The sequence below is a fragment of the Molothrus aeneus genome, chromosome 9 (assembly GCF_037042795.1).
Source record: "Molothrus aeneus isolate 106 chromosome 9, BPBGC_Maene_1.0, whole genome shotgun sequence".
Taxonomy (NCBI): Eukaryota; Metazoa; Chordata; class Aves; order Passeriformes; family Icteridae; genus Molothrus; species Molothrus aeneus.
Window position 1 is genome coordinate 3,856,390 of NC_089654.1, and position 27,139 is coordinate 3,883,528.

Sequence of the window (27,139 nt, forward strand, 5' to 3'; positions counted from 1 at the left end):
TCACCACTGTGTGCTCCAGCACCCACATCTCTGAGGGTGTCCCTCACCACTGTGCTCCAGCACCCACATCTCTGAGGGTGCCCCTCACCACTGTGTGCTCCAGCCTCCCACCGCCGCCTCCCGCACTCCCCTCAGGCCCCACCTGACTGTCACCCCTTTCCCCTTGGCTCTCAGCCCAGCCATGTCTCCTCAGCGGTGGCCATATCCCATCAGTCCGTCCATGCCCCCTCAGCTCCCGGCCATGTCGCCCCTGTTCTCGGCCATGTCCCCTCAGTCCGGCCGTAACCCGTCAGCGGCGGCCATGTCCCCTCAGTCCAGCCGTGACCCCCCACTTCTAGGCCATGTCCGCCGACTGCCCGGCCCCGTCCCTCAGCTCGCCGCCCGCTCCAGCCGCACTGCGCTCCGCCTACCCCAGCGCCATCTCCGCCTCCGCTCCTCGGGGCGCTGCTCCCGCCCATCTCCGGGCACCGGGTCCGCCCCTTCCCGCGATAGCGCCGGGCCCGCTGTCATGGCGGCGGCGGAGGAGCCCGAGGTGGACATCGAGGGGGACCCTGCGGCCGCGCCGGGGTGAGTGAGGGCCGCGAGGGGCTCGCTGCGGCTCGGCCGGCGCGCCCCGTGCCCCGCGGCGGGCGGGGCGGCGTGAGGGGAGAGCCGCTCCTGAGGGGGCGGCCGGGGCCGGGCGCTTCCCGCCGCTCCGGGAGAGACCTTGGAGTGTCACGGAGTGCCCGTGGAGAGGGGCAGCGCCGGTGCGGGACATCGTCGGGAAGGGCACTGAGAACGGGGCTGTGATAGCGCTGGTGTGAGGAGAAGCGCCGTGATGCGATCCCCCAGAGCCCGGAACAGCGCTGCGAGGCTGCTGGGAAAATCCTTAAAATACCCATGGAGAAGGTGCTGGGTTGTGTAACTGTGTTAGCGAGGGAGGCTCAGGAAGCTGAACGCCCGGAGGGAGGTGCAGAAAACGGGTTCATAGAATCATGGAATGTTAAGGACTGGAAGGGCCCTTAAACGTGTTCTAATCCCAATCCCCTTGCCGCGAACAGACATGTCTTCCACTAGACCAGGTTGCTCAAGGTTTTATTCAATCTGGCTTTGAACGCTGCCAGGGCTTGGGCATCCACAATCTCCCTGGGTAACCTGTGCCAGGGCATCACCATCCCCAAGTAAAGAATTTCTTCCTAGTATCTAACCACATTTTTCCCTCTTTCAGTTCGTACCCAATAAGTCCTTGTCCTATCACTACAGTTCCTGCAAAGAGTCCCCCTCCAGCTTCCCTGTAGCTCTTCCAGACAGTGGAAGTTTGCTATCAGGTCTCTACACCAGCTTCTCTTCTCCAGGCTGAGCAGCCCCAGCTCTCCCAGCCAGTCTTTGTAGGGGAGGTGCTCCAGTGCTCTTATCAACATCGTGGGCTTGCTCCAGCACTTCCATGGCATTCTTACGTTGGGGACCCCAGAGCTGGATGCAGCACCTCACTCCAGGTGAGGTCTCACCAGAGCAAAGCCCTGCTGGCCGCGCTGTTTCGATGCAGCCCAACATTCCAGTGGCTTTCTGGGCTCCAGCAGATTCACAGATAAGGGATGCTGAAGTGAGTAGGCAGTGACTGCAATGCCTCAAACCCAGCACTTGCAGGTGCTGGAGAGAATGAGAGGTTTGTAGCAGAGACGCTGCCCTCAAATAGCCCCTGCCACTGCTGCAGACAGGCTGCTGGCAAAGGGGCCTCTTGATCCCACCCTCTGCAGGGTATGCTCAAAAAGAAGCAGGAGTTGTATTGATCTCTGGGCATGGAGACTCATCCTGATCCTTTATCCTATAAAGAGATGTTTGAAGTGCTGCACGAAGCAGTTCAGAGCAGTCGGTGAGTTTAATTTAGTAGCACTGCAGGGAATATAGGGCTGATTAGTCTTCAGACAAGACAATGTTCTCGAAGTAAAGATTTTTGAAAACAAGTACTTACACAAATTGCTAAGGAGATCTTATGCTGCATGAAAATAAAAGGAAGTTGATCAATGACATTAATCAGTGACAGATCTCTAATTAGTAGTTATTTACAGAAAAGATTAAATATAAACTGAATGAAGTCTCTTTGAGCATGAGATTAAATATTGGGAAGAAACTCTGCCATGTAAGGGTGGTGAGCCCTGGCCAGATTGGACAGGGCTTGGAGCAACCTGGTCTGATGAGAGGTGTCCCTGTCCATGGCAGAGGGTTGGAATGAGATGATCTTCCAACCAAAGCAGTCCCAGATTTTAATCTATGGTTCTAACAACCCTGTATGACAGGATTCTATGAAACCTTGTGCAAGCAGGAGCTCTCCTCAGCAGGAAAAGCAGTTTGCCTTTACAAGAAAATGCTTTTACCTTATTGGGGGTAAGATGTAGAAATGTTAAGTGGAGATAATACAACTCAATGACATTCAATATTAATAATACAATGGTTCTGAACACTTGACTCTCTTTCAGAGATCATGAAAACACAGCATCAAGCCTGCTGCAGGATCACTATCTTGATTCATCTTGGAGAACTGGCAACAGCCTTGTAAGTATTTTTTTAATCAATGCTGCTTGTAGCAAGGTTATCAGAGGTTGTGTTCTCTCTTCCCTCCAGGTACATGCTCTTTTAGGTTTTTAACCACTGCTTCTTCCTTACTTTTACAAACTATTTCTTGTCAGTACTCAAGTACAGTGTGACAGAATTGAGGTATTAAAATGTGTTTTTGCTGTTTGCAGCCCTGGACGTTGGACAGCAGCATTAGTGAAGAAAACAGGGCTGTCATTGAGAAGATGTTGCTGGAAGAAGAGTATCCTTTTGCTGGTTTGGTTTTATATTTTCTTGTAGAATGCTAAAAAGCCTCCTATTTCCAAAAGAACTGGACAAATCTTTGCCTGTTAAGGTGACTGAAGCCCTATCAACTTCTAGGTAGATTGCAGAAATCCTGCTGTAGAAACTGTAGTATTTATTTCTACAGCTGGGTAATTCTGAAGCAGTGTAGTTTACCTGATTATTAAAATTCTCACATGTAAAAATATCTCTGATGCTTTGGAAACTTACTTAATGACTATTTCAGATATTATTTATCTAATAAATCACTTTCTGAAAAAATATGGCTCAACCAAAAAGAAGTGGAGAAAAGATCTATGAAAAGGTAAGATCTGTCTGGGAAAAATTCTTAGCTGAGTAGAAATGAAAAGTCTTTCTAAAATTCTTCTTATTTGGTGGATATGCACCAGCAGCACAATTACTAATTTTTATTTTCACTCTTGCATTTGCAGCCCGCATAAGAAAACTGGAAAAGTCATGTATGTACATTTTAATGATTGAATTGCATTTATAAGTATGGTGTCTGATTTTGTTAAGTTACCAGATACTATTTTAAAAAAAATTAAAGTTTTTTTTGTTGGGCTGTAAAAAATTATTTAAGAGACCTTTCAACAAAAAGAAATATTGTTGTGTGTAACGTGAGGCTAGAGTAAACCAGGTTTTGGGGAGCTTTTTGGTAGCACAGTGGTCTTTATGATAAAAACTTGTTAATCCTAGTTGCCTTTTCACCTTTTCTGTTGCCTGCTTTGATGTATTTCTGTGCCACTGGTCACTGATGAATACTGAGTTGCCTTGAATCTTCCATCGTGATGGAGAAGCTGATGTGATTCTCAGTATTTTATTTATGAGTCACATTCATGTTTAGAGCAATACTTTGAGTTTTGCCAAAGATGGGGAGTAGTCCTCCTGTCAGAGGGTGCCTTGAGTGACTGGGATTGGAGAATATTTGGATTTGGTAAATCACTGATTTCTGCTTCCTGCGTTCCCAGGGTGCGTTCGCCCACAAAATCACCTGGCTGTTCCTTGAAGTGGACATCAGAGGAAAAAGAGCTGTTTGAACAAGGACTGGTGAGTTTGTTTATATATATAAAATATTTTAAATTGAATTAATGAGTTTATCTTGAACAGCAAAGTAGTTGACATGAATAAACATGTTGTATAATCACAATGCTGCATTAACTATGAGAAGTATAGTATAGTGTGTTCTGAAGGCAAATCAGGTAATAAAGTAAAATTCTTTACTGTTGTAAGGTTTGCAGAGATTATATGGTTGTGCCAATTGTAAAAGGGTTTGCTTTGCCAACCACAAGGATTCCTTGGGGTAACAGGCAGCAGAGTGCCTGAAATGGGTGAAGAAGATCCTTCAGTTAAGAATAACAATAATTCTTACTACTGAATGCAGTTTCCTTCTTGGCAGAACATAAACAGTGAGGCTCTTTACCATGGGTTTGCTGTAGTGTTTGTGCATTTTAATGAATAATGAGGTTTTGAGCTCATTTGACACGTGCAGTGCCATGTCTGGGATGTCAGAGTTGGGGTCACTTCCACGTGCTTTGTTGCTTCAGGTGAAGTTTGGCCGCAGGTGGACGAAAATTGCCAAACTGATCGGCACTCGAACGGTTCTGCAAGTCAAGAGCTATGCTCGGCAGTACTTCAGGAACAAGGTAAATGGAGCATCCCTGGGGCTGCCAAAAAGGTGTTTGCCCACGGGTAGCTTGGTCTTAATCTGTCTTTTCAGGGCACTACTATCAAAGCAGGTACTTTAATCATTCCCTTATTCAGAGAAGTGGAATATCGTGAATTTGCAGATTTAAATGTGAAGTCAGACCTGATTTCAAATTCCTAGAGTGACCACTGGGTTTATTGCTGGTATAACTAAGCAATAAATGCAGTATAATTGTGGTCCTTTACACTGTTGGTTGTTATTTTGAAAATACTGGTTTTCTACTACACAGCTCTTTCTGCTGTGTGTTGTAGTTTTAGCTTCAGCCTTATTTGAGATTTCATGGGCTTTAAGAAGAAATAACTACTTTCTAGGGCTTTTTGACTGGAAATACATGCAAATTTATACTTCACCTAAAGTATATTTATAATGCTGTGTAAAAGTCAGTTGCAATGGATTAAATTAAATTAAAATGATAAATTGAAAAAGAAACACTTCAGAATATCTGCTGTTCAAATTAAACAGTCCTGATTATTTGGGAGGCAGATGATTTTGGCTTGTTTTTCCCTCCTAAAAGTGATTTATATTTTCCTAAGGCAAAAAATGGTGACTCAGAAAAAGAAGAGCAAAGTCAGTGTGGGAGCAGCCTTCCCATGGAAGATGGGGCAGGAATGGAAGCTGGAAACTTGAGAGGCCGTGCAGACCCCAACCTGAATGCGGTGAAAATCGAGAAGCTGTCAGATGATGAGGAAGTGGACATAACTGATGACATGGATGAACTGCTCACTCCTGCCTTCCAGCAAGAAACAGGAAAATCTGAATTATCTGTCATCCCAAAAAGTCCAGTTGAAGAAACAAAAGCAGTGGAACAAGGTTTTTCATCTGCTGGCCACAGTTCTGCAACTGATTTGCCTAAAGAAGATCCTCAGCACACCAGGCCAGAGACAGTGGATGCGTTGGTATTTCCTGCTGTGGCAGCAACGTGTTCCCAGCACCTGAATGGGGATAAATCTGTGAATTTGGATTACCAGCAGTACAACAATCTTGTTGAGAAAGCTGAGCAAAGTGGACCAGTCACATGTCCTGCACAAGGAACCGATCAGGAGCTCCGTGAGGAGCAAAGAGACCTGGCTGATAATGGATTGCTTTTTCCTTCTCCCTGCCAAGTGGATGAAGATCACCAAGAGGAAGCAGAGGAGCTGAAGCCACCTGATCAAGAAGTGGAGGTTGACAGAAGCATCATTCTGGAAGAAGAGAAGCAAGCTATTCCCGAATTCTTTGAAGGGCGCCAGGCCAAAACACCAGAGCGTTATTTGAAAATCAGGAATTATATTTTGGATCAGTGGTGAGATGCATTAATTTCTTTTACTGAAATAAGTGATTAAGATGTCCTGGTCTGATGTAGTTAAAACACTACTTAGCACTAATAGCTTACTTCTCAATAGAGTGAAATTAATTGTATGGTAGCTTGCCAGTGAAGAGCATTCTTTATTAATACTTCTTTTGCATCTTCCTGATTTTTTTCTCTGGCATTCTGGAAGCTGAGCAATGAAAATACTTCGAAGCATTAAGAAAATGAATGCTCTGTACCAGAACAGGCTGCATTTATTTTGGCTGTGCTATTTCCTTGCCATTTTTGCCATCCTATGCATAAGAATGGTCTTAACAAATGGTTCCTTAAAATAACCAATGGCATTAATTCTGTAGCCTTGCCTTTACAGAAAGGCAGCAAGAGGCAATAGTCTTGAGCTAGAGCAAATAGTGTTGACCAAAGGAATGCCTCAAATTAAGAATCAATTGGGAGTGGTGCTTGTGCACTTAAATATTTTATATTCCATCTGCACAGGAGTGGTGTAAGGAAACATAGTGACTTGTAGTAGAAGGCTCAAGATAATTTGGTTGCCAGTTTTGGTTTGTACTTGCTTTGAAGCAGAAAGAATTACTGAGTTTAACTCCGTCCTCATTCAGTTGTTTTGTACTCTGACAGCTTCTAGTTGCAAAGAGAGACTAAAATTCCATTCGACACCAGAGAAGTGTTGAACTGAGAAGATTCAGTGTCTGCTTAAAGGAAGGAATAAATGCACAGAGAGTGGAAACAGGACCTCAGTTAAAGTCCCCCAGTTCCTTCATCCCCCTGTGGTTTGTTCTGCTGTTTGACCAGGTGCTGTGCTTTGTTTTAGGGAAAGATGCAAACCCAAATACCTGAACAAGACCTCGGTGCGGCCCGGCCTGAAGAACTGCGGGGACGTGAACTGCATCGGGCGGATCCACACCTACCTGGAGCTGATAGGAGCCATCAACTTTGGCTGTGGTAAAGATATTTCTGTAAGAACAGTCAATAAAGAGCCTCTTCTGGTGCAGTGCTGAAGGACCTGCCCCATGTTAGGGTGTGCTGCTCACACAGAGCATGCACATTCATCCTTGCTAGGAAGGACCTTCTGACAGATCTTCCCTCATAACTTTGGAAAATCTAGAAGAGCTTGTAACCTATGAACAGGATTAAAAATTTTAGGCTTACACAAACTTTCTATTTTTTATTTTTATTTCCCTTTCCTCATGTTTAATGACACACCAGTTGGTGGGATGTTTGTTTTGTTTCATGCTTTTCTGTGTGTCCTGATACCAGCTGTGTCTGAAATTCTGCCCTTCTTCTTATTAGGTAGAATTCAAGTGATTGTTTCTTTTCCCACACTAAATTATAACTGTTTTCTAGATAAACACCAATGCCTTCATCCTCAGGGCTAGTTTTTAAACAATTCAAGTATTAAAATTAGGTGAACTGTTAAAAGTAGTGAATATGCATCTCTAACTTGATGTTGGTTTAGAGGCTGTGAATGGATTTTGGTTCAAAGCTGAATGACAGTCACCTAGGAGAGGAGCAATGTCCTGCAATTACATTTTGTCCAAAATAAAGTTTTAAAAAATTATTTAGAAAGAAGAAGGAGGAGAATAGGAGGGTTTGTTGTTTTAAAAGTGTAGTGGGAGAGGGCTACATCACCACTCAGAATTACGACTATCAAGAGATGTCTTTGCTGTCAGGGTTCTCTTTGCTTCCTCCCTGTGCCATTTGCTGTTGTCACTTACCCGTGTCATTCCTGTGTGTGTGGCAGTGCTGAGCAGCCCTGAGCTCTGCTGACACGGGAATTGTCCCCTGTGTGTCCTGCAGAGCAGGCCGTGTACAACCGGCCCCAGCCCGCCGACAGGAGCCGCTGCAGGGAGGGCAAGGACACGGTGGAAGCCTATCAGCTGGCCCAGCGCCTGCAGTCCATGGTACAGCCCATGGGGGGGCAGCGGGGACCAGGGGAAAACCCTCCCAGCTTGCATTTATTTGCAAGCCAGGGCACCTCGGGGCATGTCTCCTCTCACTCAGGTTGCAGTTTCCTTAACGGTGCCCTGTGATTCAGATGTCAGTCTTGGTACAGGTGTCTCACACACACTCACATGTTCAGGTCCTTCACTCCAGCTGTCTTGCAGGCCTTCCCCTGCAGCCTGAATCCCCTCTTCCCCATAATTTGTTAGCCACAAAATAGAGAAGTGCATTGCAGTCAATACAGTAGGTATGTGTTATGGCTTACTGAGAGCCCTATGTACACAATTAAATGCAGCAGTAACTCATTTATAACTGCATGAATTACCAAGGCTTGCCAGAGTTAATTTTTATATTCACACTTAATGTAGCATTTTTAACTACTTCACAGCAAAGTAAATCAGTTGATGAGAGGAGAACTAAATCAATCCCACATTAAAAATAATAAATTGAAATGTAAAGAACTGTAGCATACACTAAATGTAAACACACTGAGTTTATAGCTTTGTGTGTTGTCTGAGCATTAATTCAGAGCTGGATATCAGTGCTCTGGTGCTGTCAGGATTGCTGATATTCCATGGAACACTAACAGGCTTTACAGCCTTAAACCCCAAAAACTTTACTGATGATAATTCCTGACAGATTATGAACTATTTAATTCTACAGAAATCTGGGGTGTTCCTTATTTTCTGGGAACGTGTTGGAGTGTCAGTGCCATTCCTGGGGCAGTGACCTCTTGGACAATGTCCTTTTGGCTGCCTGGCTGAAGGAAATGCAGTTTTTCCAGGGTGATTTGACTCATGGTGGTTTCTTGCCTCAGCGCACGAGAAGACGGCGAGTGCGGGACCCGTGGGGAAACTGGTGCGATGCAAAGGATTTGGAAGGACAGACATTTGAGGTAACCCTCCTGTGTTTTAAACTTACCTTAAATCATCAGTTCCTGCTAATTGCTGGTAGGTGCTGTTGCATCAAACAGACAAGGGAACAGTTGTGTCTTAGGGATTTAACCTCTCTTGTGGAAGTGTAATTTGAAACTGCTGGACAGCTCATCTTCATGCTGATTAATACAGCTGCATTTGGGGTTTGCAAAGGGGTTTTATGCCCATAAAACTCGTTGCCTTGTCTTGTAGGAGATTTCATGACCCGTTGCTTTCAGTTAACTGCCTTTAGGGTAACGGTAGGGCATGGGAGAATAACATTTAAATGTTATTTTTTCAGCCCTGTATGGTTTCCTTGTGCTCATTATGCAGGTGATAATGAGTTCCTAATATTAATTCTGCTACTAGCAATATCCCCAGTAATACTGTGGTTTATTAAGTGCTTAAAAAATTCATGCAACGTTAAATATTTTATGGGAGAATTGGAAAGAAAATGCATGTCTGTTCCTACAATTACAAATTACATCAAAAGTGAAGAATTATAAACATCCAATTTTCCTGTATACAAAGCCTTCTTAATTTTCAACCTTTCAGTAATTGCCTGTAACAATTACTTCTGTAATGGTATCATGCCATACCTATTTTTGAGTAACTGTGGGTTAATAATTCCAACACTTCCTGTAAAATACATATTTGAATGGAAACAAAGGTTGAAAATATCCCTAAGGAGGGGGCATGATAAATTCTGGCTGTGGTTGGTAATGGCAGATGGTCACACCTGGTTTTACACCTGGTTTGTGGTGTGGGCTGTGATTTTACTGAATTTGAATGATTTGGAGAGTGAGAGATTTCTCTTATCAGGCACCTTGTGGACCTGATCTCAGATTGTCATTCCTTACACACTACTTGGTTCTGCCATGGCTGTTGCCTCTATTTTGAGTAGTCTTGTAATACACAGATTAAGAGGGCAGGGATATCAAGAATTTATTCTGGGCTGGTTTTGCAATCAGGGCTGAAAAAGCACTTCAGCCATTGAAACATTCAATTTTTTAAAAAATCTTTTCAGCATCTCTCAGCTGAGGAATTAGCAAGAAGGAGAGAGGAAGAAAAACTGAAACCTGCAAAGTCTTCTAAAGGTTCAAGACAAATCAAAAGGTATTTGATCACATTGTGTTCAAACATAGATCTGCCAGAAATGGAACAATGTCCTGTGTAGTGTCAGGCTGGAACCCTGCACAGCATTAATATGTATCCTGGTCTGGAATAGCAGGGATGCTTTTCAGATGTTCTGTGTTGGAATTCAGGAGTGTGGGAAGTGATGTTTTGGTATTTGGTGGAAGCCATCCTAATGTGGGATGAGAAAATCCAGTGAAGACAACAAGGTTATTCCTCCTCTGCCAAGGAGACAGTGGGAAACTTGAAAAGTTTCCTGACTGTCCTACATCTTTAGAGAAATTTTCTTTCATTTTATAGTTCCTTTGATCCCTTTCAGCTGATACCGTGCTGTTTGTTCTCGGAAGAAAAGCAGGTATGTACCTCTGAGTGAATTACTGAGAAAGCTCCATTGCTTGGGTTACTTTGCTTATCATTGTGTTTATCATTTCAGGAACCCTTTCAGGTGAAAGTGTCTTCTGAAGCACTTTTAATAATGGATTTGGTGAGCATTAAGTTTTATCTTTCAGAAAGCTGTGATGTGTGTGCTGTGGGTTTGTTTTGTTGTTGTTTTTTTTTTTTTTTTTTTTTAATGAGCAACATAACAAGACAAAGAAAATAAAACAGGGAAGCTGTGGCTGCCGCATCCCTGGAAGTGTTCAAGGCCAGGTTGGGTGGAGCTCTGAACAACCTGTTCTAATGGAGGGTGTCCCTGTCCATGACAGGGAGGATAATGAGATAATCATTAAGGTTCCTTTCAACCCAAACCATTCTGTGATTTTTTTCCAGTCAGACCTAGAAGTCTGAGAATCTAGTATTAAATAAAGCCCCTAAAATGAATGGGTTTTGTATTGTGCTTAATATACAACTATTGACCTTCTAGAAAAACTAATAAGAGCTTTGCTACTTTACTGAGAGTTTTACTACTTACTACTCTCTATCATACTTTAAATCTAATTTGCTTAAAGCTACTTTCTGAAACAGACTGCCCTTCTGAAATCTATGGCTTCATTTTCTCCCAGTCTGGAAATTGATTTTGTGTTTGCAGAGCAATGTGTGGGGTTTTTTTTTTCAAGAATAACATGCTGTACCAAAATGTGTGCAGTTGTTCAGCACTGCCCAGGCTGCAGTTTTTGAACTTCCATACACATTGCCTTCTGTATGGAAGTGTTGCCTTCTTGCACTACATCTGTGGTGTGTATATAATGAGCAAATTTAATCTTTTCTGTTTGCTTTAAATGGAAGTACTGGGTATTTGATAGTCTTGAGTTGTCTTGAGTTTTCCTTCTGCATATCCTTGAGAAGTCAGTGCCTTGTGAGAAATCCCACTTTGGACTTTCCTACTTGTCTGATCTCATTCCAGCACTCTCACGTGTCTCTGGCAGAAGTGATTGGGCTGCTCGGTGGAAAGTACTCTGAAGCTGATAAAATTGTGGAAGTAAGTGTTTGTCTTTTCACATTTTCTCTATTATATTAAAACTGAAATGATCATAGTTAGACTTTGAAGAGATGTAACTTATTTCTAAAAGGAAATTAATTAAATATATTAAAGTTGAAGTTCATTACTGTAGTCTTGAAATATGAAAGTCAAGCTTATATTCAAATGTCAACTGCATCATGAGGAAGATCTAGTGAATGCCTCTTAAAACTCTGTAAGTTTTCTGTAACTGATTCGCAAAATTCACAGAATCACTGGGTTGGAAGAGACCTTCAAGATCATTGAGTCCAACTCATGCCCTAACATAACTAAACCCTGGTACATCCAGTCTGTTTTTAAACACACCCAGGGATGGTGACTCCACCACCTCCCCGGGCAGCCATTCCAGAACTTTATCACTCTTTCAGTGAAAAACTTTTTCCTAATATCCAATCTGTATTTCCCTTGGTGCAGCTTGGGGCTGGGTCCTCTGGTTCTGTCAGTGCTGCTTGGAGAGAGCCCAACCCCACCTGAGCACAGGCACCTTTCAGGGGGTTGTGGAGATTGATAAGGTCATCCCTGAGTCTCCTTTTCTCCAGGCTGAGCACCCCCAGCTCCCTCAGGGGTTCCTCACAGGGTTTGTGTTCCCAGCCCCTCTCCATCCTCGTTGCCTCCTCTGGATGCACTCAAGTGTCTCAACGTCCTTCCCAACCCAAACTGAGGGGCTAGAACTGGACACAGCACTCCAGGTGTGCCCTCCCCAGTGCTGAGTACAGGGGCAGAATGACCTCCCTATTCCTGATCCAGGCCAGGACACCATTGGCCTTCTTGGCTCCCAGGGCACACTGCTGGCCCGTGTGCAGCCAGCTGTCAGCCAGTACCCCCAGGTCCCTTTCCTCCCGGGCCCGTCCAGCCACACTGTCCCCAGCCTGTAGCACTGCAGGGGTCACTGTGGGGAGAATGCAGGACTGGGCCCAGTAACCCCCTGCAGCCTGATGGAGGCTCCTTGCACTGGTGCAGCCGGAGGTTCTTTCCCCAGGTGTGTGCAGCAGAGCCGTGCAACAGCCTGAGCACAGGCCTGCAGTGCGAGATGGACCCGGTGTCCCAGACGCAGGCCTCGGAGTCGCTGGCGGCCAGGGGCTTCCAGGTGATCGGCTGGTACCACTCCCACCCCGCCTTCGAGCCCAGCCCCTCCATCCGCGACATCGACACGCAGGCCAAGTACCAGGTACAGCAGAGACACACAAACACCCAGCAGCAGCCTAAAGCCTCCCTGGGCTTTGCACTGCTGCACCAGTGTGTCTTGCACCAGCTCAGTGTGAATTGACAGAAAAGCTGTTCTTTAGGTTTCAGCTTTGCTGCTCTGAATAAGACTGGATTTTTGGATATGGTGTTTTTGGTGTTTTTTAGAGCTATTTCTCCAGGGGTGGTGCCATGTTCATCGGGATGATCATAAGCCCTTACAACAGGAATAATCCTCTTCCCTATTCCCAGATCACCTGTCTGGTCATTAGTGATGAGATCAGTTCTGATGGTTCCTATCGTAAGTACCCCTGTTTAATCCAGTGTCTTAATTCTTTGGGTGCTAAGGGGAAGATGTCTGGTTTTGAACCTGAGAAATCAGTATTTATGTATTTATATTGGTAATATGATGGCATTATATAAATGGTGTCATTTATAATGGTAACATGTGCTGGATAAACCCAGGAATTTCACTAAGAATAAACCTGTGGGTTGTCTGTGCTGTCAGGATAGGAATATGCAACTATAAATACATACAAGATTGATCTTCTGTGTTAGTAGTTCCCACAATTCCTCAAAGAAATGAAAGGGTTGGGACACAAGTCCCTGTTATTTACATACAGAATCCATGTGAACAGCTTAGAAACTGTTTTCCATGTCTTACTTGGCCTGCATTACAACATTCTGAACAGATTCTCTGCTCAAGGAGACTGAAGTAAATAGCAAAGAATTGGCTGCTACAGTGGTCAGAAACTCTTAATTTTTGAGTAACTTGGCATTCAGCAGGTCAGAGGATCAAAGAAATGTGCCAGCTGTCCAGGAGAACACAAGGCATGAAAGCTGAAACGGTGCTGGCATGAACCCCCACCTAAGGGAACAAATTCCTGATTAAAAATACCATTGGCATTTCATGAAAACAGGGTCTTTTCCTTTCTTGAACAGTTAAGGACATAGCACATAAAATTTGCTGTATTGCAAGTGATGGTCAGATCTTCTACTCTTTTCCTAACATGGATTTGAGGAAAATTCCCCTGATAACAGTAGATGGTTCTGGTACCTGCCTGTTCTTTCTCCTCCTCCCTCTATAAAGTCCTGTTTTTTGCATCCACACTCCAAGGTTTCCAGTTCTCTTGGCACAGGTGTAGCCAAGCCCTTGTGAGCCCACAGTTCCCTCTGTTTTTTCCAGTGGAAGCAGACAAGGGAGCCCATCTGCCTGGAGCCTCACTGCAGTCCTGGGGCAGTGGCAGCAGTGGCCACATCTGTGCCCCAGTTCCAGTTTACCACCCTGAGACTCCTGCACTTTTATCCTCTTCTCCCACACATCCCAACTATGAGGGGGGGAGTTAAAATACTGACAAACTCTATTGCCCTGAGAAGTAGACATTTTTGTAGTCATGTGCATTTTCTGTCAGAGGATTTCAGATTTCTGTTTAGCTCCTGAAGTCAAGGTTTTACAAAATGCCATCTCCTCTGGCTCTTTGGAAATGATTTACTGAAATGTACAGTCTCTTTCCTCCCTGATTTTTGGTAAACTAATAGTGTTCTGAAAATAACTTTCTGATGATTCTTTCCAAATATTTTCTAGAATTCTCTTCCCCCACCTGCAGTAAACTAGAAGAATTTCTTGATTTCTGAGCAAAGTTCCTTTGAAATTGAAAACAGTAGTCAGCACTTCACTATCAGCCCATTCATACTGAAAAACAAAACCTTTTTTATTAATTTAATAACTATATAACTCTTACACTACAAAAGTGCAACTAAATTAGAAACACTCAATTCATTTTTTCATTTCTTGGTTTGCTGTAGATTTCTGTCCTTCTTTATGGAATGGGAATTGGCAAGGGCAGGGAGCAGAACAGATTTGTTCCTACTCCCACCAGAATTAAATTTGGAATCCAAAACACGTCATCCTTTAACCTCCTTAATGTTGTCAAGTAACAGAACTACAGGCTTCTGCAGTCAACAATAAATGAGGAACAGTTATGGGAAGGGAAGGGACTGCACCTAAACTGAACAGGACAAAAAACAGTGGAGTGTAGCAGAAACACTGAATAATGATCTTCAATTGGTTGCAGGCCTGCCCTACAAATTTGAAATGGAACAGATGTTGGAGGAGCCTCAGTGGGAATTAGTATTTGAAAAAACCAGGTGGATAATTGAGAAATACAGATTTTGCCACAGGTTTGTGTCCACTTCTGTTACAACCAGCCAGGTTGGAATTTTTATACATTTATTGTTACGTTTCAGTCAAGACCCATGGCTGCTTTCTCCAGCACTCCTGTTTGTTTTTCTTCCAACAGCAGTGTCCCCATGGATAAAATTTTTCATAGAGATTCTGACCTGACTTGTTTGCAGAAAGTAAGTTTTCTTCTCTTAACTTTTTTATAGTAGATGTTTTTTTTAAATGCAACTCTGTTTCATGTCAGAAGTCACATGGAGTTACACTTTTACAAATCAGAGATGTAAATTAATAATAATAAATTAATTTTGTGGGGCAGCTTATTTACTTTCAACACAGTGAAAATAAAGATCCTCCTCTCAGAGAGGTGGGGGTGGTTATGTGCAGACACCAAGTTTGAGGGGAATTAATGGCAATTAATTACTCAGGTCTCTCCTTAGCATTTGGTGTGCTTTCATGTCAACACCTGCACATGTCTCAGGAGCAGATTTGGCCTTCCTGGTCCTTTGTTCCATCAGTAAAATATGCTGTGCCATGTTTGTCATGGATAAGTAGGAACTGTAAATTTTCCAGTCAGTGTTTTCACTGCTCTGGAGCTCTGACTAGTGGCAGCTGTACCATTATGGCACAAACAAGACACAAACTCTGCCCAAAGCAAAAGACATAAACAGAAAACTTGCACGCAGTAATTGCACACATTGATTTTTTTTTTTTGTTCCCTCTCAATACATCTTTGCTTATAAATTGTAAATCTAAACTTGAATTGGTAGAATGCTCTGAAATTCAATTGTTGGGTAATTGGTTTTAAAGACTTGGGTTTAGATCGCCCTGTTCCTTTTAAATTTACAATGGATAAACACTTTTTGTAGTGTTCATCCTAAATAGATAAATAAAAATCTCTTTGCAATACTTACCACATAAAAGAGGGGGGAAATGACAATTTGAAACAGATTTCCTTTTCTTTCGCCTAGCTTTTGGAGTGCATGAGGAAGACTTTGGGCAAGGTAACAAACTGCCTCATCGCTGAAGAGTTCTTGACTCAGATAGAAAACTTATTCCTTTCCACATACAAGAGTGAAAAAGATGCTGAAGGAAGTGAGAATGAACGTTCACATGAATTGCCAGTGTGATGGCTTTGGAATTTTGATTTCATTTTTTAATTTCTTCCCCTCCTCTCCATTATGTCAACTCTTTCAGAATTGTTATCCCTTTTAGTAGTGACTGTTAAGACTCCAGTGTCAACTCATTGTTGTGGTTGAAAAACACTTGAGAAGCTCCTAATGTGTGACCTGTGTGCCTGAGGAATGCTTAATGCTGATGAGTGCCATGGAGTTAATGATTGACCAGCCTGGTGTTTGGGAAGGAGGACACCCTGTCAAGAATGCTGTGCATCAGTCTGCAAGGAGAGCTTGTCCTCTCTCAGTTTGGGAATTTTCTATAATGGTTTTATCTACAAGTGCACCTCTAACTCAGAATGGATTTGTTCCTTTGCTTTAGGGAGTGTAAGTTTGAATGAGTTCACAGAAGGGAAACTTAACTGAAATGAGAGTTTTGTAGCTCAGACTTTGCTGGTGTCCAGTAAGAAGTTTCATCCAGTTGTAGCAAAACATATTGCCCAATTTCTTTTTTTACTATTATTTTTCATATTACATTTCCCCATTGATTTTGATGGTCAAGTAGCTTTTTTGGCATATTCTTTGCCATCCTACTTCTATACTGGGGAGAAAAAGCTGACAAGTTTCATGACTTCTCAGTAGTGGCTGTGCTTGTTTCCAGTGGAAATGATAACTCCTGTCTTACTACAGCTTACCTCTTTCTGACCTTCCATTCTACAGGGAGGTTTTATGTTGTTCTCCAGATCATTGTGGTTTGTCCACTTCTAATTGCCACTGTTTCCTGTGGAAACCAGAGCTCCTGATTGATGGCAAACTGAGTGTAACGAGCAGAAAAGGATTTGTGTTTTTGAACACAAAATGGATGTGTGTTTTTGATCCCCACTTTTATATTCAGAGTCTTCTCTATAATGTACAGTTCAATAGAAAAACACTTGTTTAAATCAGTTCCTCAGTTATGATTTCATACAGGTATATATTTAGATAAATCAGTCACAGATTGATCTTGATTGAGAAGTTTCCTGATTGCAACTTGGAAATGTTTCATGAGCTGTATCACTGTGAATCTTTTTAGAAAAAAATGTGCTTTAAATGTTGCTTTCTAAATACTAAGGAAACTTGACTTGTCTACAGGTATTACTATTTCCACATGTTTATCTTGGGCAGAGTTTCTCAGAGAGGCCTAAAATATATTTGAAAGTTTCAAGCAAGACTTGGAGTTTATATCTAGAGGGGAGACAATGGACCCAATTTTTATTTTAATAAAATGTGTGTGTGTATATATATGTATATATATATAGTTCTATATAACATAAATGGAATTTTGAGATTTTATATGTTTCAACTTTTTGTTTGTATGAAGAGTTTGAAAAGCTTTAAAATCATGGAGTTGCATCCCAAGGAGGGAACTCCTTCATGGGAAGTTAATGTTACAATTTTATCAGGCCTCATGAGTCTCTATCACTAAGGGGAGGGAGCAGAACCTGCGCAGATGAAAATGTGAGCCCTTGAACTAAGTGATTTAAGAGCTGTGGACTCAAAAGTACTGGTGGGTGTTGTGTGCTCTCTCTATGTTCAGATGTGCTGGTGCACAGCTGTAGGTCCCACTACTGTGTGTAATTTACTACTTGGTGTATCCATCTCTCTCTCTGGCCTGTTGGCTCAGTCTGCATTTGCTCTAAACTCTCATCTCTGGGGCTTCCTGACCACCACTATTGCATGGATTCCTGGATTGAGCTACACTCCAGGTGGGAGAGCATTCCTTCTCCTCAGTGATGGGGAGTTGGGTTACAGTTTGGCAGTTTTCTGGAAAATCTCCCAGTGTCAATGTCCTGACAGTTCCAGTTAGAGCTGCTGGGAGGAGAATTTTGAACCTCTGTTGTCAGAGCACCATGAAGTAAATACTGCTCATGTTCCACATCTTATTCCCAGCCCCTTAGGGATGGGTCAGCATTACCCAGGTAGTGCTAACAATGTCCTGGCTGCTTCCCTCTTTAGTGATCACTGATGTAAAGTCACACAGTTGTATTGTTGTATTCAACAGTGGTATTATATAAGGAAATTTTTTAGGAGCCCAGACTTTTGAAGCAATTTTTCTGAGGACATGGGGCAGGATTGAGCCTTTGTTATGCACATAAAAGCTCCAGAATTCCAAGTGTTTGTTGCAGGGTGGTGTGGAGAAAATACAATGCTTGTTCCATCAGGATCCAGTCTAGCACACAGAATTCTATAGGAATTGGAAAGAGCACAGTTGTGATGCTGAGTAATGATTTTGTTGGCAGGAGGCAGGGTAAGAAAATAAACTAACCTACTTTTCATCATTTAGTTTCACTGAGTGGTTAATGATACGAATTTGGAAGTTGCATGCTTCCCAGGAAATAAAAACCTGTTTAACTAATATACCAGTTCTACCAAACACATTTTAGGCATGAAAATTTTGTATTAAAAAGCTTTTTTTCCCCCATCCAGGCTTTGTTTCAGTGGATCTGTGCAGACTAATATGCTGTTCCTTTCCATAGGACCAGTGTTACACCTTACCAAGTTGTTGCTCAGGACACGAGAAATTGTTGAGTAGGGGGTAGAATGATACAGTTAAAATTGGAATTCAACAGGTTAGGAAAGGAAAAAAGAAATTAACAAAAAACCCACAAAATAAACCCCAACAACCCTCCCCAAGATGTCACTTCTGGCAAATATCCCTATGGGCATTTGTTGGCTGAATCATGTTTTACTCTCCCAGTTACCAGCAGTGCTGCCTCACAGGGACACAGATCTTGTGTGCAAGGGGAGGACACAGCCCTAATTTTATTTTTTTTTTTAAACTAACAAACTTGCCAAAACCAATTCAGTTGAAAAAAGCAAAATCCATAACCAAGTAAAAAGTTAACATTGTTGCCACTGATATTCATTCAGGACTTTTTTCCTTTGCTTGCTTCTCTGCTATTTCTGCCTGATGACGGACAAGAGTCTACTAATAAAGGCTGCACCTGCAATACCCAGAACGATGTGTCTGTGTTTGTAACAGCTTGGCTCCGAGGCGGGCTCTGGGGTGTCTGGGTGCCGTGTCCGTGGCACTGACCGAGTGCCAGAGTAAAGCTGCGTTCCAGCAGAGGGAGCTTTGTCACAGCTGCTGCGAGAGAGGTTCGGAACTCCTCGGAGCGCAACTCTTCTTAGCAGTGTGTTCGGTAAACTTGCGCCAGGGAGCGCATCCGGGCAGGAGGTGTTTCCCTCCGTGTTTTACAGCCGCTGTGCTTTGGTCTCCATCAGGAGATGATGCAGTGGTGCTGGGGCAGGGATGCTGGGATGGTGTTCGGCACACAGGTCACAGTCCTGAATCAGCAGTGAGGGGTTGGCAGGGGCACATCCTGGAGGAAAGGTCCCTTTCCATCAGCCACATTGCCTGCCCCGATCCGATCCAGGTGTGCTGGTTCCAGTTCTGTTACCAGATTCCTTCTGCTGTGCTGCAGAGAATCCACTCTGCTGGGTTCCAGTCTGGAAAATCTCCTAGTGTCAATGTCCTGACAATTCCAGTTAGAGCTGCTGGGAGGAGAATTTTGAACCTCTGCTGGGTTCCAGTCAAGCTCTCCCGGATTCAGCATTACAATATTAGTGTTAATTTTTGCTTTAGCTTATTAGGTACTGAAATAAAGTGTTTGGTTACATTTGCAGGCGATGACAGTAAGATGTGAGGAGGTACAGTATTAAAATTTAAAAGAAAATTTTAAGAAAGTATTCAGAAAAGCATGCAGTGCAGAAAGGAAAAGGCAGATCACTTTTGATTGGGTGGTTATGATATCAGGAGTGACTTCAGAAAAAAAGAAAATCATGGGGGATTCTGGATCACAGATCACAGAATATTGAGGACAGAGTGGCTGTAGGGACAAGAGAGGCTGTGGAGGAGGACAGTGCACCCCAAAAGGAGGGAGTGGCACAGCAGTGCACCCCAAAAGGAGGGTGTGGCACAGCAGTGCACCCCAAAAGGAGGGTGTGGCACAGCTGAGCACCCCAGGTGTCTGCACAGGAGGGAGAGGTGCTGTGCTGGTGCTGTGCAGCCCCGAGGAAGTGAGGGATAAGGGCTTCATCCATCCCCACGGGAAGCAGCCGGTGGTTTAACATCCCAGTGAACACTGTAATCACATGTGATGCTGGACAAAGTATTTAATGGCCTAGATAAAAGTATTCAGGTTGTTTAATTGCTGCTTTACATAGACCTACTGCCCTACTTTTACAAGGTTTAGAATTGTGCTGAGAAATTGTTTCCATGGAAGCAGAGATCACCAAAGAAATGATGCACTCCACATTTCCTACAGGATTATTCCTTTTACAGCCTGCTGTTCTAAATAATTAACTCTTGTAGTACTGTTGCAGCTTAGCATGGATTAAAAGAAATAATACTTGTTTTGGTGTCATAGAGGCATTACATTTTTAAAATATATATAAATATATATAAGTAGTTGGATATATACATATATACATATAGATATATATAGTTGGAAAAACTTGTCTTCAAAGTAAGTCCGTTCCTTCCTTATTTACAGAAGGGAAAATCCACCAGTAAAAGAAAAAGTCAATGAAGAAGTGCACTTTTATTTTGAACTATATTTCACATTTGGCATTTAAATAATGTGAAATAAAATATAGACAAGATATGAGGAGGTAGGTGATAGTTAAATGGATTTTGACTTTGAAGGAGGGATGTGAAAATTAAAAGAAAAAAGGACATTATTGTAGTGTGGGTAAATGAATGACTCAGAAATGGGAAAAGAGTTGCTAAACTATTATAGAATCATCAACATGACAAATTGACTTACCTGGCAGTTTTAATAGTGGTTTTAGCCGTAGATCTCAATTATTTTCCAAGAAAGCTAACTGCGGTTATTATTACCTGAAGGAATATCCAGATTGTGTCCTGCTTTGGCAGAGGGTATTTACATCCCATTTCCACGTGGAGCTCTGATTTTACACCTATTCCCTGGCAGGCAGGGTCCTTCCCAGTGAGCACAGAGCCACGAGTGCAGGAGCTGGCAGGCCCTGGAAGTGGGGCAGTGCTCAGGTGAGCAGCACACAGGTAGGAGCTGACTGCAAGGCACGTGGCTGGGAGTGCAGTGCACACACTGCTCTGTGGTCATTACTGGTCTCAAAATAATGATTTATAAACAGTCTGACAGGGTTTGGCAAATCAGATGAATGGGACTGACTTAATGCAAACTGGAAAATCTTTGTCAGCTGCTGCCAAAGCACATGGAAATGGTAAGACAGGTTTGTAGATCACTGGGAGAGTTGAGAGCCCCTGGAATGTTCTGTGAAAGGCATTAAAGTTCAGATTGAAAAATTTCTTAAGACATAACAAACAACTTTGTAAGGGCAACATAAGCATGAAAATCAGTATTCCTAGTGCTGCCTTGGGATGAGCATGTGCCAAAGGAAAGGTGGGAGAGAAGCTTTCCATGCTGGAAAATGAGGATGATTTCTGCAGGAGAGCAGCCATCAACCTGGTCAGCTGTGGTTCCTCTTGGAACAGCAGATGCCCCAGGCAGCAACCATCAAACTCCCAAAGGCTTTATTTAATAAAGCTATGGAAGTAGAAAGTCCATAACTGATAAGAATCTAGATAGTGGAATGATAAGAGGTGCTGTGCAGTGAAAGACACAGGAACAACCATGATGGAAGTGGAGGAGTAGGATTTCCTGCAGAAAAGGAAGAACCTCTTTAAACAGCCATTTGCATACAGTCCATACAAAGTGTAAATAAGGAAAAGGGCCAGCTGCTCGTCTTTAATCCATAACGGAAGCCCATGGCAGGAGTTTGGCTGCTGTCTCTTTTCTTCCCTGTTGTTTCCTCATCAAGCAGGAGCGAGGGAGGCAGCTGGAGGCAGGTGCCACTCCCTGAGAAGAAACAGGGAGCTGGGAAGCTGCTGGCTGGGATTTGGGAAGGAGATGGCAGATGTTTTGGAAGAAGAACCTGTTTGGTGGGTCTGATTTGAATCAATAAAGGGAGCAGCACGCCAGTGTGTGGGAATGAGCAGCCTCCATTAGTGGATTAAAGCTTTGGATGCTGCCTGCTGTCGCTCAGGACTTTATCTGTGCTTTTCTCCTGCACTATGGAGCCTCTGTTTGGGGTTGTGCTGGGTTTGATGCTGGCAGTCGCTTCACCAGCCCACGACAGCTGTACCTGTGAGACCAACAAGTGGGCAGTGTGTGCCCAGGATGGCCCAGGGAACTGCACCTGCAGGCTGGCAGGTTCAGATCACCCTGTAGACTGCTCAACCCTGACTTCTAAATGCTTCCTGATGAAGGCAGAAATGATGCCCCTGAAGGAGAAGCGCCTCTGGAGACCTCCCCAGGGGGTGTCAGACAGCGATGGCATGTACAACCCCGACTGCGAGGACAGCGGTGTGTTTAAGGCCAGGCAGTGCAACCAGTCCAGCACCTGCTGGTGCGTGAACACTGCGGGCGTGCGCAGGACCGAGAAGGGAGGCAGCAGCCTGAGCTGCAGCGAGCTGGTCCGGACCAGGTGGATCTACATGGAGCTGACACACAAGAGGAGCTCCAGTGCCTTCGCCGTTCCCGACGTGGCCAAGGCCCTGACGCAGCTGTTTGAGAGCCGGTACAAGCTGCACCCCAAGTACATCGCGGCCATCAAGTACGACCCCCCCCTTATCCAAATCCGCCTGGACCAGAACAAGAAACCCAGGTGGGATGTAGATATAGCTGACGTGGCCTATTACTTTGAAAAAGATGTGAACAATGACTCCGTGTTTCCATCCAACAGTAGATTGACTGTCTCGGTCAACGGAGATGCTCTGGCTATTGAGAAGCTCGGGATTTACTATGTGGATGAAAAGCCCCCAGAGTTCTCCATGAGGCAGCTGGCAGCTGGCATTGGTGCTGTGGTCACCGTGGTGCTCCTCACTGCTGGCATTGGCATCGCCGTGCTGCTCGTCCTCAGGTGGCTGCACAGAAGGACATATAAAAAATTTGAGTGTAAAGAAATGAGGGAAATTAAAGCCCCAAGCTTAGAGCTGCCCTGAGCTGAAAGAAGAACGGCAACTACAGGAAGAAAAGGAAAAGAAAAAGGCACAAAATACAAAGAACAGACTCGGTGTATGTGATGGATTTGGAGTTTTTTCCTTCCTACGGGAATTTGTACAGTGAATGTTCTAAATTATTCTTGTTTAGTTAGAATAAATTTTTGGGGTAGAAATGAATTTGGGAGTCAGTTACCTAAATATTTTAAATGACTCCTGCTTTGGAGGGTAAGAAAACTGTTACAGCTGTCTATTTAACATAACACAGAAGGCTTTCACTCCTGCTGCAGGCCTGGCTCAGATTGCTTAAATACTTAAATACTCTGTGGGGTTCTTGGTGTATCTATTTACTGAAATTAAAACACTTGCCTCAGCATATTTGGGCTATATTGCTGCTTTTCTCATGGTAGACTTCTTTAAAATGCAGTTTGTTTTTAGTTCATGGGGGCTTTGAAAAACAAAAGTTTCTGGAACTTTTTTTATCAGCAAATAATTTCATGAATATTACTAACTAATCCTATAAGATAATGCTAAGATACTCTGCAACATCAGAGTGATTCGTTAGGAAACATCCCAGGTGTTGGGTCGCTTCCAGGGGCGGAGATCCCAAGTTCCTGGGTTTGTATTCAGGCAGCACAGTGAGCTATTCCCACTTGTGCTCTTTAATAAGGGTCTGACACTCCTCGTCAGCAAAGATCTCTTGATCCCCATGCAAGTGTAAGTTAACCTTGCTGTTCTGCCCACATTCCAGCTCTGGTAATAGCTTTCTGTCTACCTAAATTCCCTGGGCAGTTTTAATGGGAGGAGATATTTTTCAGTGTTGTACAGCTTCACAGAAACACTGCACAATGCTCCGGGACAGGCAGAAAAAGAGCTTTATTCCAACTGAGTGTGGGGGGAATTTAAGAGCAGAGTGTAATTACTGAACTTGGAATTTGGCCAACATACAACTAGACTGCTTTGCTACCTGCTCATCTGCTGCATTCCCTGTTTGGACCAGGAGTGGTCTGTGAAGGACATTTTAAAGAAAATAATGCTGCTTGTTGAATGTTGGGATATTGTCAGCTCCATTCTCTGTGCTGTATGTGGATGTCTATGTCCATCACACTCTCTGCTTCCTGCAGCAGCACCTGCTCCACCTGGGCACTGCCACAGGCCCAGCAGCTCTTTTCTTCTCTGAATTAGTTTCAGTGTTGCTCATTTGTAATTCTAACAACAGTCAGGAATGTGCTGCTTCCACGGCAAACCACCAAAATGCAGCTCTAGTTCTACTGAATGGAAGGGATATCAGGGAAAAAAGGGAAGAGGCTTTGATTCTGATTCTGCCTTTGTTTATAGACACTGTTAGGTAATAACATTTGGTTCAACATGCAGCATTTCCATTTGACCTCACACTTGTTCACTTACCTGTTGGAAAATCCTGGTTACATACTTTGGGGCAGATGCATCATGTTTTCCCAAAATAAGATTTGTATGCAATTGCAGCAGCAGCAGCATTAATACATTCACAGTTTTGGAGCAGGGTCTATAATCATCGTGTGCCTTACAGGAACATGTTGAAGCTGGTTGTTTGTCAGTCAGGAATACACATTTGTCTGAGAGAAGATGAAGTGAGAATTTGAGATCTAGGCTGGATCTTTCCATGTCATAGGAAAACTCAGAACTTAGCCCAACTCCACACAATTTCACAAGTAGACATTTATAATTAAAAATCTAGAGCTGAGCAGCCCTCAGCTGAAGAAATGTAGGATGAGAATAAAAATTTTCCAAGTACACTGCTTAGCCAATTTGTTAACTTATGCAGAGCAGGTCAAAGCCATGTGTTTGAGAGGCTGGTGCTGTCCTTTGATCAGGGATCATGAGATGTACAGCCTTTTCTGGACATCTACAGTGGTTTTCACAAGTCTTTTAAAATCCCTGCATTTTTCTCTTTTCCATCATAGGAAAAATATTATTTTCAAGGTGAATGATGAGATTTTATATTATAATATAAACGCTTAGACATAACATTCAGTAGGAGAGGCTAAAGTGACTAATTGTTGAAAAAAATCTTAACAGTGTCAGCCTCTTTCCTTGGCTCCTGCTTTTCTTTTTAGTAGCTGAGACTGAGAAGAGAGGCTGTTGTAGTGCCATTCAAATTTTTATTATTCATTAAAGGACTGCCCTATGAAAGCCCTGAGTTATGGTTGGTTATTTCTTTGCTAGTCCTTCAGCACAGTGGACTGCACGCTGGTCAGGGACTGGAAATGCACTAGGGTTGGTGAATAGGAGGGATAAGATATCTGCAGTTAATCAATAAAATGAGATCAATTGAAGCACAGAGCTCAGAGAACCTCTCCTTGGACTAGATCATTCTACTTGAATAAAACTGAGTTGAGCTACTGTAGGATGTGGACTTGAAAAAACCAAACAGACCCATGCCCCCTGCTGAGTACTCATTTCTCTCCTGCCACCTCTCACACCAAATCTTTTTTGCACATGGCAGATCTCATATTTTATTGTAACAGCCCATCACATTCTGCCTGTTTGACTTACCACTCCTGATATTCTCACTGAAAAAGAAACAATGAGCCCTTTTCCAGCTTTAAACTTTACAAAATGAAAGTGCTTTTTACTATTCACATTTTGAGGCTGTTAACTCTAAGATTTCTAGCTATCCTTTCCCTGATTACATCATCCTGTTTTAATGGAATGTTTGCTTGTTTTATTTAAGTAATTATGCCCTGTGCTCTCTGCAGTGGGTTCTGGGTTCTGTGGGTGATAGCAGAGAGTGCCTTTGTGCTGCTGCCTATTTGGGTTATACAGGGGGGTGTGCTTGCTTTAACAAGGCCAGAGCTGGCTGCTGCCTAAATTATGTTCTGCAGTTCCAACTGGCTGCCTTGGAAAGCTCAAATTAAACATGTGCAGAGGAAAAAAATCCCCTGTCTGCACTCCAACTGTGAAGAGGCCAGAGCTGCCCTTTGCACACAGTGCCACTACCCCTGGGCAACTGCACCAAGTGAGCTTTGGCCTTCGCTTTCAACTAAAACTTCTGTACCACTCACAATCTGAGCACAGTGCCAGAAGCAATGGCAGCACTACAGCAAGGAAATGAAAGATAAGGATTAAAACCCTCTTAAACTCTGTTCTCTCTACTCCCCCTGGTAAAATCCATGTCTGCTGATATCTCTGAGTATGTGCCCTGGAATTCTCTGACACTAAATGCCCGTGCTGGTTTGTAGGTGTTGCTGTGAGCACACACCTGGGTGCTCCACACCTGCATTAAAAACACACACATCACTGTTTGTCAGAGAGGGAAGCCCTCGGGAAAACTCCTGGCAGCAGATCCTCCTCTGCACTCACCACTCTGCAGCCTCTGGCTCTTAGCAGTGGCAAAACAGTCCAACCTGCTGCTGCTGCTGCTGGGGAACAGCAAAGAATCCTCTTTTTGTCCCATCTTCCCTCACTTAAGAATTATCTTTTAGGTATGTTTAGACTGGGGTTATGCCAGATGAGTTTACTGATGAGAATCTTAACAACTGCCATGTAAATACACTGAGGTCCCTCTTGAAACACCTCTGGGATGTTATGGACAACTGGAGACAAGATCCCTTCAATGCTTCTCAAAATGTTTAAACTTTGGGGAACCATCCTGGAAAAAGCCAAACCAATATTTACTGCTCAAATATTGAAACCACTTTTTCAGTGAACAGTTAAAGAAGTAACAGATTGGCACTTCCTCCACTTCTCCTTAATTGGGCCAGTTAATGCTATTAAACTGATCTTCCTTATACAGGTATAATTATCCTTTCCAAAGCATTTCCACTGATTTGCCTCAGGGTTTTAAATACTGCAATTACTTTTTTTTTTCTTGCAAATGCTAAAATTAATCTTTAGTCATTACCATTGCTATCAAAGCAGGAAAAACGAGTTTCCAGAACTTTTACTATTATTTTTCAGCAGTTCTAACCAAATCTCTTGTAGCAGGCTTCACCTAGTTAAAATTTCATCCGTGCCAGGCAGCCTGACAAGATCCAGATCTCATTTGCCTGATGATCCCTGGTCCCTGAGGGATGACACTCCTACAGCCCCACTCCAGCTCCAATCAAGCGCCACAGAAACAATTAGGGACACTTTGCATTATCTAAATGAAAGATTGAATTATGAAAATGTGCTCTGCTCATTTTCCACTGAGGTTTTTACATGTGGGCCCAGCAGTACTGGTGGTATATGCACCCAACCTTTTTCAGGTGGTTCTTTTGAGACAAATTTATCTTTTGAGATAAATGCCTGGCCTTGTAAGGTTTGAAGTGAGAAATCTCAGCATTTTTGCTGCTCTGGTTGCACCCAGAAAAGCTGCTTGGAACAA

The 27,139-nt window shown here is 43.3% G+C and overlaps 2 protein-coding genes across 3 annotated transcripts; both read left to right on the forward strand.

The window, feature by feature from the left end:
- The first annotated feature begins 492 nt into the window (after positions 1–492).
- MYSM1 (Myb like, SWIRM and MPN domains 1) lies at positions 493–18,766 on the forward strand. 2 transcript variants are annotated; one of them, XM_066555806.1, is made up of 20 exons: positions 493–567; positions 2,457–2,532; positions 2,724–2,794; positions 3,062–3,139; positions 3,267–3,293; positions 3,804–3,882; positions 4,380–4,478; positions 5,074–5,822; positions 6,658–6,788; positions 7,644–7,747; positions 8,605–8,682; positions 9,729–9,817; positions 10,136–10,190; positions 10,269–10,319; positions 11,178–11,252; positions 12,271–12,459; positions 12,642–12,774; positions 14,549–14,654; positions 14,774–14,831; positions 15,624–18,766. In XM_066555806.1, exons 1-20 carry the CDS (start codon positions 509–511, stop codon positions 15,780–15,782), a joined length of 2,466 nt encoding a protein of 821 aa, XP_066411903.1. In that variant the 5' UTR covers positions 493–508; the 3' UTR covers positions 15,783–18,766. The 2 variants fall into 2 exon arrangements, with proteins under 2 accessions (XP_066411903.1, XP_066411904.1); XM_066555807.1 differs by having other exon boundaries at positions 14,777–14,831.
- A 3,098-nt stretch (positions 18,767–21,864) lies between these two features.
- TACSTD2 (tumor associated calcium signal transducer 2) lies at positions 21,865–22,794 on the forward strand. Its single transcript, XM_066556160.1, has one exon. It carries the CDS (start codon positions 21,865–21,867, stop codon positions 22,792–22,794), a length of 930 nt encoding a protein of 309 aa, XP_066412257.1.
- Positions 22,795–27,139: the final 4,345 nt, after the last annotated feature.